The sequence below is a fragment of the Amblyraja radiata genome, chromosome 35 (assembly GCF_010909765.2).
Source record: "Amblyraja radiata isolate CabotCenter1 chromosome 35, sAmbRad1.1.pri, whole genome shotgun sequence".
Taxonomy (NCBI): domain Eukaryota; kingdom Metazoa; phylum Chordata; class Chondrichthyes; order Rajiformes; family Rajidae; genus Amblyraja; species Amblyraja radiata.
This window is the reverse complement of record NC_045990.1, coordinates 785,956-802,779: the sequence shown is the minus strand read 5'-3', so window position 1 is coordinate 802,779 and position 16,824 is coordinate 785,956. Positions and strand designations below refer to the sequence as shown.

General features: G+C 42.9%; 1 protein-coding gene across 2 annotated transcripts in view; it reads right to left on the bottom strand.

Annotated features, from left to right (window-relative positions):
- stxbp2 (syntaxin binding protein 2) overlaps window positions 1–7,782 on the bottom strand; it is a 36,456-nt gene extending 28,674 nt beyond the window's left edge. The window contains exons 1-2 of one of the 2 annotated variants that reach the window (XM_033012192.1): window positions 7,704–7,782; window positions 192–241 (exon numbers count right to left, since the gene is read on the bottom strand). In XM_033012192.1, the coding sequence (XP_032868083.1) occupies window positions 192–241; window positions 7,704–7,740 (87 nt within the window). In that variant the 5' untranslated portion in view covers window positions 7,741–7,782. Of the gene's footprint in view, window positions 1–191; window positions 242–7,699 lie in introns of both variants that reach the window. The other variant, XM_033012194.1, reaches the window with a different exon arrangement.
- Between the last annotated feature and the right edge of the window lie 9,042 nt (window positions 7,783–16,824).

Genomic DNA, 16,824 nt, shown 5'->3' with positions numbered 1-16,824 from the left:
ATTGATCAATTTTGGTTAACTCAGTCATTAAACTCCGCCATAACCCAATATCAGACTTTTGTTGCCACTTCCAAATTCTACAATATTTACACCGGAGAGGTGTAAATGAATGAATGAAAAAACCCAATGGCCAAAAGCAGCCCATAATGATCCGCCCCCACACCTTCTCCATTCCAACTGCAGTCACAAACCTTCCATTCGCCGTCCTTCTTCAAATTCTTGATGACTCCTGTTAAAATTTCTACGAGAGAAACAAAAAAGATCCAGTTAAGTTGCCAAAAACTGAAGTAATGGGCACATTTCTATTTTTGCAATGAGGAGACGGGCAATGTCAAAACAATCATGGAGGGTTTGGGCTGTGTTATATTCTTAACATTATAAAACCTTACAAATCTACTCAATTAGATCTAAATACAGAAATTTCAATGTGCAAATAACCCTCAAGAAATTGCGATACAGGCCCTGAGCATTCGCCTAAAAGAGGAAATATTTTTTAACTAACAGAATCAGCAAGAGTAAAACCAATTATTTTACAAAAATTGTGCTTGTGCACATTATAATCTGTTTTGTACACATGGAGGAGGATGAAGGGCTTTTGCTAGTTGCAGTATAAACCAGTCACAAATAGCTATGAAAAGATACTCAAATTGGAGATCAAATTACATTAGTGACAAAAGATAGACAAAATGTTGGAGTAACTCAGTGGGTCAGGCAGCATCTCTGGAGAAAAGGAATAGGTGATAGATGTTTCAGGTCAGAACTCTTCTTCAGACTGAAAGATAGAGAAGGCTTTCTATTAGAGACTGGTCACACAGCATGGAAACAGGCCCCTTAGCCCAACTCATACAACACAGGACACAAAGTGCTAGAGTATCTCAGCAGGTCAAGCAGTATCTCACACCTATCCTTGTTCCCCAGAGATGCTATCTGACCTGCTGAGTTACTCCAACGCTATATGTCCTTTTCTACACATCTCACTGCCCCACAACAATTGCCAGGGTCCCACTATTTTCTATTACTGTACAAGCCCTGCCCTGATTTGACTTACCAAAATACAACCAAAAGTCCCCAGCACCTGTGCTAACTTGCACTAAACTTCATTCATCCCTCCACTGCCATGCTTCTTGACCTACTGAGCAATGCCTTCATTTTAAAATACCTACCAGGTGTCACCACTATCTAATTTCCAAACCCGAATGTGTGCATCTTTATCATTCCTCATCGCTCAGTTATCACAATCAAGATCTTTAAACATTCCTTCGTTTACAATACACCCTTTAAAAATTACCGTGACAGGGAGAGGCTAATGAGCAGCAGGAATGCTCACAATGTTGAACATTCTTGTTTTTGCGGAAGCAACGACAACTGCCCAGAGCGCAGATTTCTGATTGTTTCCAGCAAACCTGGGGTATTTAAACAGGGAAATCAATAGCTGCATCTAAAACACACAAGCAACAGAAAGTCTCCAATTTAAAGGGCAAGATACTATGTAATGCAGCAGTTCAAGAGACAACACCCCGAGAAATGCAAAATATGTAAAGAGTTGACAAAGATTTTAATTCTTCAGTCAGAGGGTGGTGAATCTGTGGAATTAATTGCCACAGACGGCTGTGGGTGCCGTCATTGGGTATTTTTCAGATGGAGATTGACAGGTTTTTGATTAGTAAGAGTGTCAACGGTTATGGGGAGAAGGCAGGAGAATGGAGTTGATAGAGAAAGCCATGATTGAATGGCAGAGTAGACCCGATGGGCCGAAAGGCCTAATTCTGCTCATATGACTTATGACACCTCCAGCAAGTTGGAATATGCTCAATTAGTTTATTGTCACGTCCCGAGGTACAGTGAAAAGTGTTTTGTTGCGTGCTAACCAGTCAGCAGAAAGACTACATGATTACAATCGAGCCATTTACAGTGTACAGATACATGATAATAGGAATAACATTTAGTGCAAGGTAAAGTTCAGTATAGTCCAATTAAAGATAGTCACACCCACAGACATAAGACTATGTTCGTTCTCACCAAGCATGCACATTGCCAGAAACAAACACACACAATTTTGACAACACCCTCTTCCTCAGCTATCTATTACTCACATAAAATAATTTGAATTCAACCAACAAAAAATAGGGGCTACTGAAAAATAAGAAATGCTGCAGATGCTGGAAATCTGAAATAAAAACAGAAAATGCCGGAAACACCAACACCAGTCAGGTCAGACAGCACCCATGGAAGATAAATAGCAGATATTTCTAGGTTGCTGACAATTTATCAAAACTACTTATTATAAAACATGCTATGGAACAAAAAGATTCACAACAGCAAACATTCTTCAATGTGTGGGAAGGAACTGCAGATGTTGGTTTAAACCGAAGATAGACACAAAATGTTCGAGTAACTCAGAGGGACCGGCAGCATCTCTGGAGAGAAGGAATGGGTGACGTTTTCGGGTCGAGACCTTGTAGACCATTCTTCAATGTTGTTCTTTATCCTTCATGTTTCACTTTAAAACACTTTTGCAATTCATGACTTGAAATGTCCAGCCAAATAAATGAAAGCTCTTTGTTCACGGTTTATTTAAACTCCAGATACTTCACATATATACATGGAGATTGCTATTCAATTATTATGTTCACACCAGCTCCCAGCAGAGCAATCCTGCCAGCACTATTCCCTCCCCACCCCTTATTCCCCAGTAGCCCTACAACCTATTCTTGTATACGAAGCAACTGCAGATGCTGGTTTATATCAGCTGGCTCCACCCTTCCTGAAGTCACCTGTTGCGGGCCCTGGATTTGTTCTGATCTTTTCTCACCTCCAGTTTAATCCCCCCCACCCACCCTCCAAATACAGCCCAGTCCATCACAGATTCAACAGCCAGTCCATTTTCAGCCTCCACTGTATCAGAAAGGCTAGAAGTATTGCTATAGATGCCTGTTCCCTTGGATTTTTCCTTTTCTCCCCTACCTTTTGAGAGAAAATACAGGAGTTTGAAAACTTATGTCCAGATCCAAGAACAGCTTCTCCCCCCACTGCTATCTGATTCCTGAAGCGGTCTAGGACCAGAGGACATAGCCTCAGAATTAAAGCATGTTCCTTAATGAAGGAATTTTTTAGCTCTTTGGGCTATCAAGGGATATACGGAATCAAGGGATATAGGGAAAAAGTGGGAACGGGGTACTGATTTTAGATGATCATGCTGAATGGCAGAGCTGGCTCGAAGGAATAAATGGCCTACTCCTGCACCTATATGTTTCTATGTCTAATTTCTTTAGACAGAGGTTGGTGAGTCTGTGGAATGAATTGCCACAGAAGGCTGTCGGGGACAAGTCAATGGATATTTTTAAGGCAGAGATAAATAGATTCTTGATTAGTACAGGTGTCAGAGGTTATGGGGAGAAGACAGAAGAATGGGGTTAGGAGGGAAAGATAGATCAGCCACGACTGAAACATCAAACATCTGCAAAATGCTATCATGTAAATGTTCTGCACAAACACTCAAGACTACAAATGTCATACTTAGTGTTTTTTGCACTTCCAGCAACAATTCATGAAAGATTCACACAATTGCTACCAAGATCTTAATGATATCACTAATGGCGTGAGCTTTAAAAGTATTTCCAGGAAGCTCTTAAAATTAAAGTCATGTGATAAGAACTGTCAAAACCATTACAAACTCAAAGTATTTTAGGTGACGTTGCAAGATGTTTATTTAAGAGACCATTATATTAAGTGTTCATTTAAAATAGCAGGGAAACCAATTTCAAATTGGAATTCACTGTTGTTTCAGAAAAAGGAACAAATTAACTGTAATAAGTTTCCTAGTTCTACTATAGGTGAGAAGAATGGTGTACAGTTTGGTACTTTGTGAAGACAGAACATAACCACGTCAATAATGAACCAAAACAAAATTAAGTTCACTCCTAGTTTATTAATAGCAGAGTTATGGGAAAGGAGAGATTGCAAAATGACTAACTCAGAGTCACTGAGTATATAGGCAGCACTCACGATAGCCAAATCCATTTCCTTATAGAAACATAGAAATAGGAGCAGGAGTAGTCCATTCGGCCCTTCCAGCCAGCACTGCCATTCAATATGATCATGGCTGATCATCCAAAATCAGTACCCCGTTCCTGCTTTCTCCCCATATCCCTTGATTCCATTATCCCCAAGAGCTAAATCTAACTCTCTCTTGAAAACATCCAGTGAATCGGCCTCCACTGCCTTCTGTGGCAGAGAATTCCATAGATTCACAACACTCTGTGTGAAAATGTTTTTCCTCATCTCAGTCCTAAATGGCCTACCCCTTATTCTTAAACTGTGACTCCTGGTTCTGGACTCCCCCAACATGGAGAACATTATAGGAACATCGGGAACAACTTATGCAGAGTTGTTTTAGAACAAAATAATTATCCAAAGCATATCTGTGGGATATTTACCACAGATTGTCTCTTCAACTACCCTCCAATTGAAATCAATGTAGCCACTGAAATGTCAATGATGTTAATGAAACAGACGCAAGATATCAACGCACTGCTAAAGCATTCAATAGGATTGTCTAAGGCTCCAGAAAAGTTAAGGGAGGGAGTGAGTAAATATTAATGGTGACAGGTGAGTGATTTGTGGCGACAGCCCAGGGCCATGTGAATTCAGTAGAATGATACAGCTATCCCACATGAAATTATAACACTTTAGTTTCATTGGTATTTTGCCATATTGATATACTAAGCAATTGAGAACCCCCCCCTCCACCCCCAAGTGCCAACTTCAGTCAATTAATGAAACATGAGAATTACCAATACTGTGATCCAGTTTGCCTTCATTCTTGGGAATACTCAGGATGCAATCAACACATTGTGGAATTCTTCTATGTAAGACAGGCAAGCTTATTTCAATGCACTCCAATTGCACTGCAAGTCCTTTGTCCAAGGAAAGGTTTTGCATGCAGAATGGACTGATGGGAAATTGGCACTGTCGCAGGAGATCTGGGGTCAGCGGTAACACTATCTCGCCTTGGGGCTCAGTGCTTCAAGGGTTCCACAAAATGGCTCTCAGTGCAATTCATCTCAAATGACAACGATACTTCAAAGCTTTTTACAGTATAAGTGTCTTGCAATGTTTTTGCATAAAATGTTAAAGGACATTGTGAAACATCCAGTCATAGATCACATGGGAAGGAACATCAAATGAGTGCAGTGTTGGTGAGTTAGTATTATCTGTGGTGGAAAGAACACAAGCAAATAAAATGAAACTTTTATTGATACCAATTACCCTGGATTTGATGCAACTAGTTAAGCATAGCTTGTTGGGTTATAAGTAGACCGTGAAAGGAACCGGCATTCGCCAATTGAATGGGTGCAGAAACTTTGCAAAATTAGGGAAGGTCAGCTGAGAAATTAAACGGTTTAATGTTGCCAAATGCAAAGTAGAGGAGAGATATGGGCAGCATAATGACAGTTAGGCTACAAAGGCATAGCAAAGGGGAGAACGTTTTGGGGATTATTAATGGATACCTGGTTACAATCTATCCTGATTGAACAGATTGTTTACAGCTACAGTACCCTTTTCACTGTGTGGGTACAGTACTGCACCAGACCGCAAGAGATTGGGAGTTTAAGACCAACTATAACAAACTGAACCATAGGCATTGAAACCTGTCATTATTCTGTAATCATTATTCTGCCCAGAAAAACCTGGCCACACTTGGACACTATATCATCCCACACAATCAGTGAATGTACTTCCCATTTCTCATCTATCTGCAATTCCAACAATCCCCCCTCCAGTAACATGACAATACAGTTTTCAGATGCCACTGACAATTCATCTGAAGCTCACATACACATCTCTTGTCCCTTCTACTGCCTCCAAATTTTGAGAATGCTTCACCTCAACAATATGTTGAACCTTCCATTAACCACATACTCAGAAGTCTGAAGGGAGGGGAGCCAATCTTACCCCACAACAGAAGGGGGGGGGGGGGGGGGGGGGAGATGTACTGTTTGATAGCCACAGGGAAGAAGGATCTCCTGTGGTGTTCATGTACTGCAGTCTGTTGCTGAAGGTACTCCTCAGGTTGTTTAAGAAGGAACTGCAGATGCTGGAAAATCGAAGGTAGATAAAAATGCTGGAGAAACTCAGCAAAACTTCTTCAGACTGAAGAAGGGTTTCGGCCCGAAACGTTGCCTATTTCCTTTGCTCCATGGATGCTGCCGCATCGGCTGAGTTTCTCCAGCATTTTTATCTACCTTCGTACTCCTCAGGTTGACCAGTGTGTCATGGAGGGGGTGAGCTGTATTGTCCAAAATGCTCCGCAGTCAAGATGCTCATAACTTTGGATAACTCTACTTTTACTGTAATAGCCAAAACAATTCAATCGGCCCTTCCATAGGTTGCACCCAAATAATTTTATCAGTGTTTATTTTTAGACAGACAAGTTATATTTTAATTAAGAAATCTTAGTCTCAAATGTCCAAATGGAAATTAAAGCTGATGAACAAAGGGGTGACTGATATGAGGTGCCTCCAACTGCACTGAACCCCACTGAAGAACCCCAATATGAACATTTCACTAACTAATTGGGAATAACGCTCATTGGGGGAAGGTAACTATTTCTTCCACTGTGATTCACACCGCCCTCCCAAAGAACAGTATGTGTGCTTTTTTAAGGCAGTGTCATTTAACGGCACTGCATTTCACAACTTTCACAAAACAGGAAACATTGCGTTCAGAGCCGATAGGTTTATATGATTTTATCAGGAGCAACCACAGGGCCATCCGACTCCTTCCCCTTTTTTAAATTAAAAGACACTTTTGTTACCCCCCCCCCAAGTCTGGTGCATCTGAACACGTATATAAGCAGCAGCGGAGCGGTAGCAATGAGTGCATGCCATGGGACAGCTATGTAAAGCCTGGGACCTGCTACATCAATCAGCCCAAACATGGGCAGCACGGTGACACAGTGGTAGAGTTGCTGCCTCACAGCGCCAGAGACCAAGGTTCTATCCCGTCTGGCGGGGTGCTATCTGTACGGAGTTTGCACGGTCCCCCCCCCCCCCCGCGACCTGTGTGGGTTTTCTCCTGGTGCACCGGTTTCCTCCCACACTCCAAAAGCATACAGGGCTGCAAGTTAATTGGACTTGGTAACATTGTGAATTGTCCCTAGTACATGTAGGATAGCGTTAGCATGCAGGGTGATTGCTGGAGGGCTTGGACTGGGTGGGCCACAGGGCATGTTTCAATGCTGTATCTCTAAACTAAAACAGTAAAGAGCCTGTTTCCCTTTTATTCCAGGTGTTGTGGGAAGCCATGTTACATTTCAGTGAGGCTAAATTAATGTAGTGATATCACTGATAGACACAAAGGTGAGCGGAGAGAGCTGACGGACTGAAGGGGCGGGACTCCCCTTGTCAACAAGTCTGGAGAAGGGTCTCGACCCAAAACACCGCCCATCCCTTCTCTCCAGAAATGCTGCCTGTCCCAAAGTGAGTTACTCCAGCACTTTGTGTCTTATATTCGGTTGCAGTTCCTTCCCCCACACACACAACGCCCGGCCCGGCCCAGCCGGAGCTCCGACACAACCCGAGGCCCGGGGCCCGCCCTCGCCACCCGCCGCAGAGGAAGCCGCGCCCGCCGGCCGCGCTGAGAGCTCGGACAACAACAGCAGCAGCGGTCAGTAAACTAAAGGCCGGACGACGGCAACTTACTTTCCCCGACCACCGCCTTCAGCCCTGCCGGCGCCATCTTGGCCTTTCCGCGTCTCCGGAGGACACGTCACTTCCCTTCGTGGCGTCACGCCCGTGACGTCGCAGGGTTCGGTTCGATGACGTCGGCGGGCGGTGAGTGTGACGTCACAAGAGAGAGAGAGAGAGAGATCCTGCATTCGAATGGCGTCCTGGCACGTCCTTCCAAGAGATCTTACTCCAGGTTCACAACCAGTCGCCGCAAAGCAGAGTTTAATGATTCTTAGGTAGACAAAAATGCTGGAGAAACTCAGCGGGTGCAGCAGCATCTATGGAGCGAAGGAAATAGGTAACGATTCGGCCCGAAACATTACCTATTTCCTTTGCTCCATAGATGCTGCTGCACCCGCTGAGTTTCTCCAGCATTTTTGTGTACCTTCGATTTTTCCAGCATCTGCAGTTCCTTCTTGAACACTTTAAAGATTCTTTAGTCGGAGGGTGGTGAATCTGTGGAATTCATTCTCACAGAAAGCTGTGGAGGCCAATATACGGAATGTCCCGGCTAATACGGGACAGTTGGCAACCCTAGGTACAGGCAACATCACTGGAGAGAAGAAATGGGTGACGTTTCAGGTTGAGACCCTTCTTCAGACTTCATGAAGATGAAGGGATGATGGCCCTTAGTTCCGAGATGATTGTCTAGTAACTTGGGCGAATATCTCCTTGCATCTTATTTTGCTGAAATATAATTGTGAGTGGGGAAGGATTTATTCAGGCAAATGGAGATAATCAGTCAAAGAGCCAGCAGAGGCTTGCAGTTTCAATTGCTTCTTTCTGTGCTCTGATTGAAAAGCATACCCATTCAATACTCCTCAGACACAGTTCAGCACTGTTACACTGCAATGCCTTCTCTTCCCATGTATTTAATTACATGAAATTTTAATTAAATGTCATTGCATTGATTTTTGAATCTTCCTACTCTGGCTTAAAGAGATTTTCTTGACTGAATGGTCTTAATTGTATAATGCTCACAAATGTTTCTCCCATCTGGCGATTTCATCGATATGCAACACTTACATTTTCTCAAAGGAATTATTTGCATGATACGTGTTAAATAATGAAACTCTCCGACTGAGTTAATACTTCAATTAAATTAAAAGGAGATTTCATACAGTCAAGTATATTCCTGTCTGAACACTAAACACTTTGGGGCTTGGTTCCTGATATTTCTACTGCACAATGTAAAATAATTCGCATTTAATAATGATGGGAGATATTAAAGTCAACAACTCAAATTTCACTGCTGATATAACGTTTTCTTTACTGTCACTCACCAACATGTACACTGCCCAGTGGCCCGTGGGAAGGGGGGGGGAATTTTTCATCAATTAATCGGTGATTGGACTCTGTATAATAAAGGGGTCAGCTCAGGCTGCAAAGTTTGCACCTTAATTATTAATTACAATGGCCTAGAAACTAAAGGTGGTGCTTTGCACCATAAAGGTGTGTCAATGATTGCACTCAATGCTAATAAACTTTTCTGGCCCAGAAAGGAAATAATTTAAACATCAGATTCAGATTCAGATTCAGATTCAACTTTAATTGTCATTGTCAGTGTACAGTACAGAGACAACGAAATGCAGTTAGCATCTCCCTGGAAGAGCGACATAGAATATGATTTCAATAAATAAATCTATTTACTTGTATACAGACATATTGTTTTTCCTGTGGGAGGAGTGTCCGGGGGTGATTGGCAGTCACCGAGGTACATTGTTTAGTAGTGTGACAGCCGCAGGGAAGAAGCTGTTCCTGGACCTGCTGGTCCGGCAACGGAGAGACCTGTAGCGCCTCCCGGATGGTAGGAGGGTAAACAGTCCATGGTTGGGGTGAGAGCAGTCCTTGGCGATGCTGAGCGCCCTCCGCAGACAACGCTTTGGACAGACTCAAGTTCAAGTTCAAGTTCAAGTGAGTTTATTGTCATGTGTCCCTGTATAGGACAATGAAATTCTTGCTTTGCTTAAGCACACAGAAAATAGTAGGCATTTACTACAAAACAGATAAATGTGTCCATATACCATGATATAAATATATACACACATGAATAAATAAACTGATAGTGCAAATAACAGAAAGTGGTTGCTAATAATCAGAGTTTTGTCCGAGCCAGGTTTAATAGCCTGATGGCTGAGGGGAAGTAGCTATTCCTGAACCTGGTTGTTGCAGTCTTCAGGCTCCTGTACCTTCTACCTGAAGGTAGCAGGGAGATGAGTGTGTGGCCAGGATGGTGTGGGTCTTTGATGATACTGCCAGCCTTTTTGAGGCAGCGACTGCGATAAATCCCCTCGATGGAAGGAAGGTCAGAGCCGATGATGGACTGGGCAGTGTTTACTACTTTTTGTAGTCTTTTCCTCTCCAGGGCGCTCAAATTGCCGAACCAAGCCACGATGCAACCGGTCAGCATGCTCTCGACTGTGCACCTGTAGAAGTTAGAGAGAGTCTTCCTTGACAATCCGACTCTCCGTAATCTTCTCAGGAAGTAGAGACGCTGATGTGCTTTTTTGATGATTGCATTAGTGTTCTCGAACCAGGAAAGATCTTCAGAGATGTGCACGCCCAGGAATTTGAAGCTCTTGACCCTTTCAACTATCGACCCGTTGATATAAATGGGGCTGTGGGTCCCCCTCCTACTCCTTCCAAAGTTCCAATGGAGGGGAGTGAGGAACCGGTGATGCGTTGGGCAATTTTCACCACCCTCTGCAGTGCTTTCCGGTCGGAGACAGAGCAGTTGCCATACCATACTGTGATACAGTTGGTAAGGATGCTCTCGATGGTGCAGCAGTAGAAGTTCACCAGGATCTGAGGAGACAGATGGACCTTCTTCAGTCTCCTCAGGAAGAAGAGACGCTGGTGAGCCTTCTTGACCAGAGTTGAGGTATTGTGGGTCCAAGAGAGGTCATCGGAGATGTTGACCCCCAGGAACCTGAAGCTGGAAACACGTTCCACCTCCGTCCCGTTGATGTGGATGGGGGTGTGCGTGCCGCCCCTAGACTTCCTGAAGTCTACAATGAGCTCCTTGGTCTTCTTGGAGTTAAGGGCCAGGTTGTTGTCAGCGCACCATGCTGCTAGGAGCTGGACCTCCTCCCTATAGGCCGACTCATCGTTGTTGCTGATGAGGCCAATCACCGTTGTATCACCTGCATACTTGATGATGGTGTTAGTACCATGTACAGGTGTGCAGTCGTAGGTGAAGAGGGAGTAGAGGAGGGGACATGTCGTTATAAGTTCATGTGTTCGGAGCAGAATTAGGCTATTCGGCCCATCAAGACTACTCCGCCATTCAGTCCATCAAGACTACTACGCCATTCATTCATGGCTAATCTATCTCTCCCTCCTAACCCCATTCTCCTGCCTTCTCCCCATAACCCGTCAGCCATACTAATCAAGAATCAATCTATCTCTGCCTTTAAAATATCCAGTGAAGAGACATTTCTGGAATTAAAATTTTGATTATTTTCGTTAAGATTTTTCTTTCTCTTTTTAAAATTTGTTTTGAATTCACGCTATTTTATTCTCTGCCATTCCACTGGTGTTTGCAAAGAGTCTTAGGATCTATAAGAGGTTTGGTGCAGGAGCTGAATCTTATATTGGACAAATGCCTTCCTGAATCACAGGATTTTGGAAACGCAATGAAGCGCGAGTAATCTGTTCTGTCAGCTAAATTGGAGGTGGTTAAATGGTCAATAGTATTTAATTGTCACATCTAGCAGTATTGGAACAATGACATTTGTACTTGTTGCAGTTTAACCAACCCATGAAAGCAAAACACACAAATAAACATACAATAATCAATAATGAAATGAATTAATAATCACTATTGCTCGACCAACATCGTGCAAGTGCAACCAAAACAAAGTCCACAGTGAATAGGCTTTAACTCTTTGAGAAAAGAATAGACAAAAATAAAGTCTGAGTTGACTAATACTAAGATTAAAAAATAGATTTAATATAGATTTTTTTTAAATCTTGACAAAGTTTAACAAGGTGTTGAGAAATTTCCTCACTCAGAGAAGTGGGGAATGGGGTTAGTGGCGGATCATGGAATGCTTTGTTACACTGTGTCAATGATATACAGTACGTCTTAAAGGGACTTGATGCCCATTAGATGCAGAGGAAGAAATAGGATAATGGATGAGAGGGGACAGTGGAAATAATTACATTTATTTAATTTTAAATCCTGGTTTAAGAAATATACAACCTGCAAATAGTTACTGCGGAAAATCACAAAGCCCGTGACTTGTCCACAAGGCAACCCTCATCAGTTGCCAGCCTCTCACTCCTTGCTTGTGGAACCTTGCGAAGCAGAAATGGACTGATGCAGGTCCTTTAGGAGACAAACTTCAAAAGCCCTTAATTTGCCGTAAAATGCTTGAAGTAGTATTCATGTCACGAAAAATGCATGTTTCCTTTTAAAGTCATACAATATGGAAACAGGCCCTACAGCCCGACTTGTTCACGATGACCAACATGGCCAATCTACACTGGTCCCATTTGGCCCACATCGCTCTAAATCTTTCCTATCCATTTACCAATCCAAATTTATAGATATTGTTTATGACACTTTATAAATATTCTTGTTTTGTTTTTTGTATGCTGTTTCACACTTGCTTTTTATTCTTTTATGCTGTTCGAAATAAAGAATAAAAAAAATAAAAAAATAAAAAAATGTCTTTTAAATCTTGTTGCAGTACCTGCCTCAACTGCATCTTCTGATAGCTCGTTCCATATAACCACAACTCCCTGTGAGAAAAGGTTTCCCCTCAGGTTCCTATTAAATGTCTCCTTGCTCACCATAAACCTATGCCACCTGGTTCCCGATTCCCCCACTCTGTGCATTCACCCTATCAATTCCCCCAATAATCATTTGCATGCGTTTCAGATTAGAGAGCTATTTCACGATTCCAGTCCAACTTTGAAACAATCTCAATCTTTCTTGAACTGTTATTACAATACGTTCTTCATGTCAGATAATTTAGAAGGAATATGCCTTCCTCTATCATGCATATCCACTCACCTATTTATCATTTGTCCTCCATCAGATCATGGGTGATCACAGTTTAGTAACTTTGATTAGTACCGGTGTCTGGGGGTTATGGGGAGAAGGCAGGAGAATGGGATTATTAGGGAGAGATAGATCAGCCATGATTGAATGGCCTAATTCTGCTCCTATCACATGAACTTTATATGAATTACACAACATGCCAAAAAAGTGGCTTTGATGCCATTAATCAGTGAATACAAAGATGAAAGCTCTTTGAATATCAAGGAGAATCCATTAATTTAAAATCTTTAAAATCAAGTCGATTTCCTTCACTTATTCTTTCTTCTTGACCTCCTTTCATCCTTGAAGATGCGAGAATACCATTAAGTTGGAAAGGGTGCAGAAGAGATTCACTAGGATGTTTCCAGGGTTTAATTAATGGGAACAAGCTGGATATTTCTTCCAACTAGGGAATGGGATATTTCTCTTTACAGCATTGGAGGCTGAGGGATGACTTTATGGAGGTGTACAAGATCCTGAGGGGCATGGATAAAGTGAATGTCCAGAGTAGATGATTGGAAAACTAGAGGGCAAAGGCTTAAGGTGAGAGGGGGAAGATTTAAAATAAATCTTAGGGGCTACTCAGTGAGTAGTCCGTATCTGGAATGAGCTGCTAGAGGAAGCTGTGGAAGCATTTTCAATTGTGATTTTTGAAAGACATTTGGACAGAGCTATGGATAGCAAGGGATTGGAAGGATATGGGGCAGATGCAGGAAAATGTAACTGGCCCAATATGCCAACTTGGTCGGCATGGACAAGGTGGGCTGAAGGCCGTTTCCATGCTGCACAGCTCCGTGACTGAGAGTTCACAAACAGCGCCACACAAAGGCAAGATTTTTATAAAAATATAATTAATACTAGATTCAGCCGAGGCCCTTTAGTTTCAGGCAGCATCTCTGGAGAAAAGAAATGGGTGAAGTTCCGGGTCAAGATCCTTCAGACTGAGAGTCAGGCGAGAGAGAAACACAGAGATATGGAAGGGTAGGTGTGAAAACAAGACATCAAAGGGGACAAATATCAAGGGAAATGTAGAATAGATACCCGTAACATCACCCATTCCTTCTCTCCAGGGATGCTGCCTGACCTGGTGAGTTACTCCAGTATTTTGTGTCTATTTTTGGTGTAAACCAAAATCTGCAATTCCTTCCTACATGCACCCTTTTGTTTCTTGGCTCATGATCTGAGAACAGTTAAAGCTCAAACAAGTATGAGAGTTGTGTTAATTAATGTATCCAATTAAATGGTAGGGCTGTTAGGACTGTGCGTTAAGGGTTGTTTACGACACTGAACAGGCTCCTTCACCCTGCTGGTTTGGATAACCTTTCCTCCAGAAATTGCCTGTCATTTGCATAAACAAAAATTACTAAAAATATAAATGCATTAGCCAAGCAATTAACATTTTTATGAACTGCATTTTGAAGGCACTGTTGAAATGCTTGTTAAAAAAAAAAAGCTGGCATGCACATGGAGGGGATAGACAGCTTTTGATCAAGATCTTTGAGTAAATGTTTTGGATATAGGTAATCAGCAGAAAGATGATCTTGCACCACTAATAGAGTGTCCTTAAAGAACAAAGGAAACAACAGCGACTTCTCCTGATTAACATGGACAACAGTAGAAGTCAGGGGGTGAACACAACAGCATGCTGCCTGGTACACAAAAATGCTGGAGAAACTCAGCGGGTGCAGCAGCATCTATGGAGCGAAGGAAATAGGCAACGTTTCGGGCCGAAACCCTTCTTCAGACTGATGGGGGGGTGGCGGGGAGAAGAAAGGAAAAAGGAGGTGGAACCCGAGGGCTGAGTGATGGGAGGAGACAGCCCGAGGGCTGAGGAAGGGGAGGAGACAGCAAGGGCTAACAAAATTGGGAGAATTCAATGTTCATGCCCGCAGGATGCAGACTCCCCAAGCAAAATATGAGGTGCTGTTCCTCCAATTTCCGGTGTTGCTCGCTCTGGCCATGGAGGAGACCCAGGACAGAGAGATCAGATGGGGAATGGGGGGGGGGAGTTGAAGTGCTGAGCCACGGGGAGGCTCCCTGTCCTCATCAGTGGAGCTTCTATATGGATGGTCAACTAGAGGGCCTGGGCTACAGGGAGAGGCTGGGCAGGCTGGGACTTCATTCCTTGCAGTGCAGGATGCTGAGGGGTGATCTTATAAAGGTGTATAAAATCACAAGAATAGATAGGGTGAATTTCAAAGACAATAATCAATGCATAGTTCCATGTAATGTTTGAATTGAGCCGCTTGTTAAAAGGTTCAGTACAAGCAAATTAGTTTGAAGGACAACACCCTGTTGTTTAATAGACTAAGGATGTCGTGCCCCACAGAGGTAATAACTTACCAGACACTCCAACCATCTATGCTTTTAGAAAATGTCAATCACTTCCACCAGAACGTATAATTATGTGGTTCTTGTCTTGCTGGACCTATCTGCCGCCTTCGATACAGTGGACCATGGAATTTTAATTTCCAGATTACAGCGCCAAGTGGGCATTTGTGACAGTGCCCTGGGATGGTTCAGGTCCTATCTGGCAGACAGAACCATGCGTGTAAGCCTTGCTGGCTTTGAATCCTCCTCCACTCCCCTGGCATATGGGGTTCCACAGGGCTCAATTTTAGGGCCCCTGCTCTTCTCTCTATACCTACTTCCTCTGGGCTCAATTTTAAGAAGGCATGGCATCTCCTTTCACTTTTACGCAGATGATAGCCAGTTATATATGCCACTCAGGAAAGAAGACGACTATTCTCTAAAATCACTTCTGTCTTGTCTTGAGGACATTAAGTCCTGGATGGCCTTAAACTTTCTGGGACTTAATGAAAAAAGACAGAGGTGATTTTGTTTGGCCCCAATGGCTGCCGTGAACCTCCCTTTGTTGACTTGGGTCCACTGGCATTGTCCGTAAAGCCAACACTTTTAAACCTGGGTTTTAGGATGGACGGTGATTTTAAACTAGATAAACAAATAGGCGCGGTGGTTAAGTCCAGCTTCTTTCACCTAAGGAAGCTGGCAAAGGTGAAGCCCATCCTCGAGCGGCAGCATTTTGAAACAGTAATCCATGCCTTTATTACATCTAGGCTGGATTACTGTAACGCACTCTACTCTGGAGTCGCACGAGCTTCATTGGCTCGTCTCCAGCTGGTTCAAAATGCTGCCGCTCGCCTTTTAACCGGAACTCGAAAGAGGGAGCACATTACGCCAATTTTGGCCTCCCTTCACTGGCTCCCAGTGCACTTTCGAGTTCATTTTAAAATTATTTTATTTGTTTTCAAATCGTTGAATGGGCTCGCCCCGCCTTACCTCTCTGAGCTGCTCCACCTATATGCTCCTGCCCGGTGCCTCAGGTCAGCTGATCAGCTGCTCCTTGAGGTACCAAGGTCTAAGCGGAAGCTCAGAGGGGATAGAGCCTTTTCTGTTGCTGCTCCGGCACTCTGGAACACCTTGCCGCTGCACATCAGACAGGCCCCCTCACTGTCCATCTTCAAATCCTCCCTAAAAACTCATTTTTATTCTCTGGCTTTCGACACTGGCTGAGACATTGCTCCTGTTCTTAGTGCTTTTAATGTCTTTTAATTTTTACTGTTTTTTAGTCCTTCGTTTTACGGTTTTTAATGGTTTGTAATAACTTTTTGTCCATGAGTTCTCATGTACAGCACTTTGTGGCAACTGCGGTTGTTTAAAGTGCTTTATAAATAAAGTTATTAAAGTTATTATATAAACAGTAATCACACCTCCTTAATACACAAGTTGCTTTCAGCACAACCATAATATGTTATTTTTGGATAATAAAAAGGGAGCAATGAAGAATGCTCGATTGCTTATGATTTGGTGAAAATAATACATGTGAGCACGTGCCTGAGCCCACAGACTGTTTTGTTTCCCTAATTCTGACCCTACAGTTCCGAGCAATTACTCATTAAATTAATGCACTTGTTGTCACACAGACCGTAACTAATTTCCTTCTCAGTCACGTTCTTAAAATGGTAATTGCTTCTGTTAATTTGCTCAGAAATAAAGCATCACGAGGTCTTGTTCCCTTGCACTGCG